Below are 8,208 nucleotides of genomic sequence, written 5' to 3'. Positions count from 1 at the left end.
ACTTTTTTATACTGATCATATGTATCGAGTTTGATACAACATTTGGGGAGTAATAAATTAAAGGGCAAGCTTAGCAGCAGCAGCAGGTGCAAGCATTCTAGCAATCATCAATCCAGCAGCTAAAGCGGCACCAAATACAGTGTGCAATCTCACGCACAGATACTTTGACGTGAAAATCTTCGATTTATCCTATACATTTCACAATATTTTTTTTTTTTTAAAAAAGAAATCTGTTATTATTCAAAATAATTATAAAAAAATCACTGAAAAATAAAATTATTATTTTAATAAGAATATTCTAACGAGCATACAAAAAAATGAACAATTTTAAGCATATATTAAATATCAAAACAACAATAAATTTATGTATAATAAATTTTATATTATAAAGTATAGTAATATTAAAATTATATAAAAAAATTCTCCAAGATATTTGTTTTATTATAAAAATAAGGCTATTTTGGAGAAAAAAAGTAATTATTATAAAAAATATATTATGATTAATAAATTGTTAAAGCATAATACTCACCATGTGATTCTTCTCAACAAAACCAACCACTAAGTTCGCCATTGGTAGTGTCATGAAACCAAGAATCTAAAAAATAGAAATAAAAATAAAAAAGGGTTAATAAATGGGAACATAACATTTTTTATTTAAAAAATAATGGGAAAAATACAAGTGGAAATAACAAACCTATGTTTTGTTAATTTAGGGGAGGGGGTCGGGTGAGTTCGGGTAGTATATTATAAAAAATTATAAACCTGAACTCAAAACAACTTGAAAACTCTAAACTCGAACTTGAACCCGACCAACACGATTTAATTTTAATAGATTATTTTTAACAAAATAATTATTTAAATAGGTCGGTTGGGTTGCAAATAAAATTATATATAAATGCACAAAAATTTCTCAAAACAAGTCGATTTGGTCGGGTTGACGGGTGAACTGACTCTTAGATGAGATCAAACGAACCCAACCAAAAAAAAATTGGGTCAGTTTTTTGGTCCAACCCGATATGAACCGAAACTTGGTATTTTTCGGGTGAGTTCGGGTTGATACGTGGGATTAATTTTTGACACTTCTGTTAGTTTTGACTAGCGTTAGGAGTGACGTTTCAAGAAAGGCTACTGAGGTACATCTCGGATTATGAAGGTTTGAGCCTTGGGTTTTTCTGGCACAGTCTTTCGTGTTCTGGTGTGGAAAAACACGACAATATTTAAGGATACTTGCATGAAACTGGATAACATTTTCTCTGAAATCCAAGTAGATGTCTGCCTACGTATGAACAATTTAGAATATGCTTATGATTTAACCAGAGATATACGATCTATTTGATATTCGAATATTATATATTTTTCGCGAGAAAGAAATAACAGAGAGATGTGCTAAAAAGATCATGGTCACGTACAACGGTAGGCAAAGGAAGAGCTTGGAAGAATCCAAGACCCAGTAGAAGCGAGTAGAGTCCAACAACACCAAATTTAACCACTTTTGAGCCTTTGTCAGTCCCAATCCTTACCAATGGGGACATTTTTCCAACAGCCCTATCACCGTCGATCTGGAATTCAGGCACATTCCAAGTCACCTTGAAACAACACAAAAAATACATCGTACCGAAGAAATAGAAACAGAGTCGGAGTGGTACCTGATGGAAATGACTGCAGAAAAGGATCAGGGCAGTCGTAAAACCGAGAAGCAGTGATGACCATACAATCGTTCCCGATATCGGCAGCTCACTAACATCGTGGCAACGATTAGTCTACGTTTAGGTACGGATTACCGAGTCATAAGATCACCAGAAAGAAAAGTTTAGTTACCTTGCTCGGCTTTGGAGTAAGTAGAAGGCGATGCTCGAAAGCGGGCCGTATGCCATCATGAGTAAGGGCTCTCCCACACCAAAATAACTCAAACGAAACGGTGGACACTGCTTATGCATCATCACACCATAATTTGATCACTCGATATGAAAACTTGAACTGTTAAGAGAGACAACACCAGAACACTTTTTTTACCTGGTAAAGGAAGAAGCAAAACACAGCAAAGGCCGATAGTACAATTGAACGCTCACTCGCGGCCGCGGCTGCCAACAACGAAATGCCGGAGAAACCAATGACAAGTAACGACCAAGCGACGGTGTTGATGAGTTCGCGACTAGATCGAAAGTAATATAAGACACCATCAGTTAAATCGTCACAGAAAGAAAATCTGCTAATCAAGAAAATGTAGACTGGCTGATTCCAACCTGCCGAAGAGATTGACAACGGATTCTTTCTTGTCCTTATCTGCTCCTGTGTCGAAATCGTAAACATCGTTACTGCAAAAAAAAACAGTTAGCAGACTGATTAAGTCACAGAATTCGAAAGTGATAATCGAGAACACGGCAGAATCATAAGCTCAATCCATCTAACCTTAAATTTACCCAAACATTCACGATTACAAAAGACACCAACGACACCAAGAATCGCCAGAACGAAAACTGGCCCGTTTGCTGATATGCAGCTGCGGATCCCACCTGTTCGAATATCACAAATTTGTAAGAGATCAATCAATAACAATTTTGGATTCAAAGGAAGTGATGGAACGATATATAATTATATATTCTAATGATAGAATATTATACTCAACCAACAACACAGAATCAAGTACAATTAATGTTGTTGCAAGCTTACAAGTACTGGAATAAGAGCAACGGTGTACATAGGTAGTTTGGCAGCTCTCCATATTAAAGTCGATCTCGACAATTCTTCTTCGACTGGGGCGTTATTATTTAGAAGTCTCGGTTCTGCAACTTCTGCAGCTCTGCATTTTTGGATGAAACGAGGATGTGTAACCTGCTTTTTCAAGGACAACAGGCCCGTGTATGCCTTGTTGCAGCTGCCGAATGACCTCTGTGTCGAATGTGGCATCGACAATCTTGCATAGTTCCTGAAAACAAAGCCTTTGTTTGAAAGATCATGGGGAAAAAGGCAGAGCTTAATTATTAACTGGCGGATGTAACCCGGACTTGCCTCGCCACGCTGTGTCTCACCGGATGGTACCCTCCATTGGTCTTGGCAACACAAAATCCATTATTAGCTATGGAAACATAGGTTGCTGCCATTGCTGAATAGAAATGAAGAAGGTTGCCACTTTCTGAGTGTGCAGCGAAGAAGAGTTGTGCATCACTTGAATGTGGCATGATACCTATATATACACACACACACTTGAATAAAATTTGATTTTATGTATATATTAGTAATTCCAACCGTTTCATCATCGAATTTTTCTATATTTTTCTCGAATCCGGATCCCCTATAGTGTTGAGTAAAACAGCAAATGGTGCTGTATTCCTACATGGCAATTTTCAATGTTTGATAATTTTTTTCAATGTTGTTTTTCTTTTAATTTTTTTTAATTCTTTTAATTTTTTCCACTTTTTTCCCTCTTTTTTCCTCTTTTGTTTTCCCTCCATTTTCCTATAATTTTTTCCCTCTTCCACAAATATTAACGGACAGTTTTCTATGAAATAATATAAACATTTTAATTAATAAGAGTTTCAGATCAATAACACAATAAAAATACAAACAAACAAAACCAAATAAAAAATTCGATACCCAAATAATTAGAAAAAAATTAGATATTCAAAGGAACAATAAAATCGAACCTCGTATGTTATACTATTTTCTGTAAAATAAAAATAAAAATAAAATTGAATGAGAGAGGAAAATCGAGAAAAAGAAGAAAATGAACAAAAGAAGACTAGACGAAACAGCCGAGAAGAAAACAAAATCAAACTTAAAAAACTAGTTTAAAATAAGCCCAAATCAATATAGCCCATTAAATATCCACATCACCAAATGCCGTGGTTGGTGCACTGTAGGGGATCCAGATCCATTTTTCTCATAGTAACTATTATAGATAGGATAAATAACTTTTAAATTTATTTATATATTATTTTATAAAAATCATAATTAAATTTATAAATAAATTTCAAAAGCAACTAACAAAAATTTGGGGAAATAAGATTTTTGATCTATTAACTTTGTTTATTTTTGTTTTGGTTCACTAAATTTTCAAATTTTGGTTTTGGTTCACTAACCTTAAATTTTTTTGACTTTCAAGTCATGTTTCGTCAGAATGCTCATGTATCTGATAAATGTTAACGTACCACCAGAATAGACTTTCTTCTAACACGGAACCTTAAATTTTTATTTTATTATCATTTTAATTTCCTGATATGATTTTTTTTACTTTTCTAAATATTATCATTTTAATAATGATATATGAGAATTTAATGACACTTTGAATATTAATAGTCGTTGGAATTTTACCGTCAAAAAAAATAGTCGTTAGAATTTAGTAGAATATTAGTAAAATTTTTTCTGTAGTTGGATTTGTCATAGAATATTAATAGAATTTTTACTGTAGTTGGATTTTTATTTTTATAACCTTGTGCTTTTTTTTTTTTTTTTGGAAAATTTTTGTTTTAATTTTGGGATTTAAAATAAAAAATTTGGAAGTCGTGCGGTCTTTTTAGAATTCTGGTTACCTACATTATAATAATATATATTATTATTATTTAAAGTTACTCAAGGGGAAGTAATTTTGATATCTTGTTGAAATTACAATTTTAAAAATATTTTTTAATTACTCAAGTTCATATTCCACGTTTATCTTTCAATCTTACTTTCTCTCCTACCATTTTAAATTAAAATACTAATTTATTTTCAATTTTATGTTTTATTTGCATCGTGTGTGTCACGACATTTGGTAGCTAAAATAGCTAAAATATATAATGATGAGATATATATTTTGTTATATAACGATAAGTTTCTTTTTTTATTTTTATTTTTTAAAAAAGAGTATGACACAATATTATTTATATTATGAAAATTGTGAAAACCAATTAAAATTTCTAATAATAAATCGAAATTTAATTAGTTGTTTTACGTTATCTATACTATTATATTAAGTGTGAGGACATGATAATAACTACCTAGAGAGGACACAAACTTTTTTTCCAATTTTACCCTTATATGATATTAATATTACACTTTTTTTTTGTTTTTTGTTTGTTTTAATTTCAAAACACATTTTTATTTTTATTTATTTTTATTTCAACAATTCAAATATCAATTTAGTCCCTCCATAATTTATCAAATTTCACTTTAGTACATCGATAATAATAAAAAAGATTGTACACACACGCATCGCGTGTGTATAGTAACTAGTATGTATTAAACTTCTCTGTGTTGGCGTGTATTGTACATGAAATATGAGAAATGTTAATGCACAATTTGCAAGTCGATCGGTGGAACGATCCATCCACTTTTTTCAAACTATAATCAAATTTTATATAATTTATACAAACCAAATTCATTTAATTTGATATGTCGACGGTTTATAACTCATAACCCGATTCATTTTATAACTTATATAACACTAAGATACTAAATTTAAGATATGATATCGAATATATTCTAAATTAAAATCTTGAATGTACCCTATATTAATTATAGTCATACGTATCCCCATTTCAGTAACATCTATTTTTCTTATTATGTCTTTTTCATTAATCTTAAAGAAAAATAATCTCTACAAAACTTTTAGAAAAGAAGATAATGCCTAACAAGACGGCTGATTTTTTTTGACTGCACATATTTTTGGAGTACAAGTATATGTAACGAGGTAATAAAAAATTAGCTCGGGTGACACGTTCTGTTGTCACACATTTTAATACATCTCGCTTGATAGAAAAAATATATTTATAGAGTAACAACCCCAAAAAAAGCCATCGGACACGTCTGTTTGAGTGTTTTAAGGGGTAGGTATATGTAAATATAATATTAAAAAAACATAAATTTCAAGGTAACTAGCCAGTGATTTGCTGGTATTTGACGCCTTACTAAAGAAAGCTAGCTGATGAAAACATGCATCTTGTGTTAATTATGATGGAAATTTTTTATAATAACATGTTTAAAAGTCTAGGTGTTGAATTTAATATAGTACCGTTTTCTCGCACTCAAAGCGCTGCAGAAGTTTAAATTTTTTGTTTCGACTTTTGAAACGCTACTTAGGCGTCGTATGAATTCAAATATCCAGAGGATGTTTAGAATTGTTGTTTTTTGTGTATTTAACGGTGGTTCCAAACTATTCCGGATTTTAAGTGGAAATAGTTATTGTAATATATCCTTTCGAATGGATCTCCCTTTTTTGATCGTTAAATTAAGTCTATGATTGGATACTGTATTCCTTGTTTGGATCATATTAAAGATCTCAAACAATTTCTGCGTTGATACTAGGACACAAGAATTTCAGAAATCCGAAGTCGGTGCGATGGCAACGAGGCGGCGGAGTTGAGAAATTCTCGGTCGAAATTCTTTCCAAAACGTGGAGATGTTGGCCGAAACTTTTGAGGGAGGAGATGAGGGTTGTTCAGTGAATCATCAAATGATTACCCATCTGTATAAATAGACATCTTCACGTCCTTACCAGTGAAACATGACGTACACATCACAGATACTAGTCTCAAGCTCAATTGGTCTTTATCTTAATTTTAGGTGGTTGATTCGACTAAGAACTTGTTTAGAATATATGGTATATTTTTCTAATAATTTCATGATATTACATTGATAGGCAGACTTCATGGTACCTATTATATATTCAAGGACTTTATTTATGCAGCTTGCATGAGTATACATATAAAGTAAATATCATAATGATGTGAAGGTTGAATGTGCTCCTTAACTTAGCGGATATGGTGGTGAAGCGTGATCAAGGATATGAATTATGCTTCTGTGTTGGAGGGAATTCACGGTGATTTGAGAACTTTATGCATTCCAATGCTCAAATAAATTTACAATATATGTCCTCCAAGTTACGAATATAAATTGTTAGATGGCTCATAGTTCATCTGATATCAATGTCTCGAACTGAAAATTATGCATGTTGCATGCTTAATTCTAACAAACTCTCTTCCCATCTCAAAAAAAAAAAACAATATTGATAGTAATTTAGGTTGTATTTATCTTTATTACTTAAATAAGATAGCATATTGACTATTAAGAAAATATATTTAACTTCGTCAATTTTAAATATGGTCGTTCAATATTTAATCCTACACAATTCTAATAAAACTGGTGCAAACACTTCAAATTGAAATATAGGTTATTATAACACAAATTACAAGTAATGTTTAAATATTTCGAATTCGGGATGAATTATTAATCTTGTGAGGGGATTAAAAAAAAAGGAATTTGATTGACTTGAAGACAACAGGATCATGGAAATTTCATATGGCGCATGCTGCATGCCCGTGATCCACGGTCCATAGTTTATTTATCACAAAAACTCATGTGAGTCAGTCTGGCGGATTAATTTTGTTAGACGAGTATTCTATTTAGATCGCTCATTTTAAATATTATTTTTTATTGTAAATATGAGCAGTGTTGACATGTTTCACGAATAAAAATCTGTTAGATCGTTTCATAAGATACCAAATTTTTATTTATTCTAAACTTATCGTGATGAATTCATGAAAAAAAATTATGGTGATTTTAATTGTTACTTAAATAAGTAAGCATATTGACTATGTCATGAGTACGAGGACCGTTGAGTTTTACTAAAACGTACGTCCCTCAAACCCTCTTAACACATAATCTTTCTTAACCAATTTTATTGGTAATTTAATCTTATTGGCAGACATCTTCATTTGTTAATTGTTGGAGATTTTCAAAAGCTATGCGTACAAGTTTTTATAGTTTTTGTTTTCTATCCGTCAAAGTTGGCTAGCCATCTGATCTGTATTGGTCATGTTACTGATGCTAAAATTGTTAAATTACCATCTGATCTATCTATCTATCTATATATATATATATATATATATATCAGTGAGATGTGTCGACTCGAATCACATCTCCAATAAAGAGTAATATTTTTTACATAAAAAATAATATTTTTCATTCAAATCAGTATATATTACACAATATTTCTTGATAATATAACCAACAATTAATTATACTTTCACAGTGAAAAATAATACTTTGGACATAAAAAGTAACACTTTTCATGTATAGGGTGAGTCGGAGATCCGTATCACAAATTTTACAAGCGAGAATGTCTCACAAGATTTATATATATATAATTTCAAGCTAATAGCGCAAGTCAAATAAAGAGATTAGAAATTTATAATCTCTAAAAAAAAAAGACATATCACAACAATCTTTTAT

General features: G+C 31.3%; 1 protein-coding gene across 1 annotated transcript; it reads right to left on the bottom strand.

Annotated features, from left to right (window-relative positions):
• LOC140988798 (2-carboxy-1,4-naphthoquinone phytyltransferase, chloroplastic-like) lies at window positions 1–3,171 on the bottom strand. The gene is made up of 10 exons (XM_073457869.1): window positions 3,010–3,171; window positions 2,671–2,926; window positions 2,410–2,513; window positions 2,244–2,315; window positions 2,014–2,152; window positions 1,819–1,925; window positions 1,647–1,737; window positions 1,410–1,559; window positions 530–595; window positions 1–189 (listed from the first exon to the last, which is right to left on the bottom strand). Exons 1-10 carry the CDS (start codon window positions 3,099–3,101, stop codon window positions 58–60), a joined length of 1,209 nt encoding a protein of 402 aa, XP_073313970.1. The 5' UTR covers window positions 3,102–3,171; the 3' UTR covers window positions 1–57.
• Window positions 3,172–8,208: the final 5,037 nt, after the last annotated feature.

Source organism: Primulina huaijiensis, chromosome 11, assembly GCF_012295235.1.
Source record: "Primulina huaijiensis isolate GDHJ02 chromosome 11, ASM1229523v2, whole genome shotgun sequence".
NCBI lineage: Eukaryota > Viridiplantae > Streptophyta > Magnoliopsida > Lamiales > Gesneriaceae > Primulina > Primulina huaijiensis.
This window is presented reverse-complemented; position numbering and strand designations above follow the sequence as displayed.

Excerpts from the sequence above, each read along its gene's own strand:
- LOC140988798 (XM_073457869.1), bottom strand. The coding sequence starts at position 3,101 with ATGGCAGCAACCTATGTTTCCATAGCTAATAATGGATTTTGTGTTGCC. Across the intron at positions 2,514-2,670 it reads TTGCTCTTATTCCAGTACTT|GTGGGATCCGCAGCTGCATA; the intron begins GTAAGCTTGCAA and ends ATATTCGAACAG. Across the intron at positions 1,560-1,646 it reads TCTGCAGTCATTTCCATCAG|ATCGACGGTGATAGGGCTGT; the intron begins GTACCACTCCGA and ends CCTGAATTCCAG.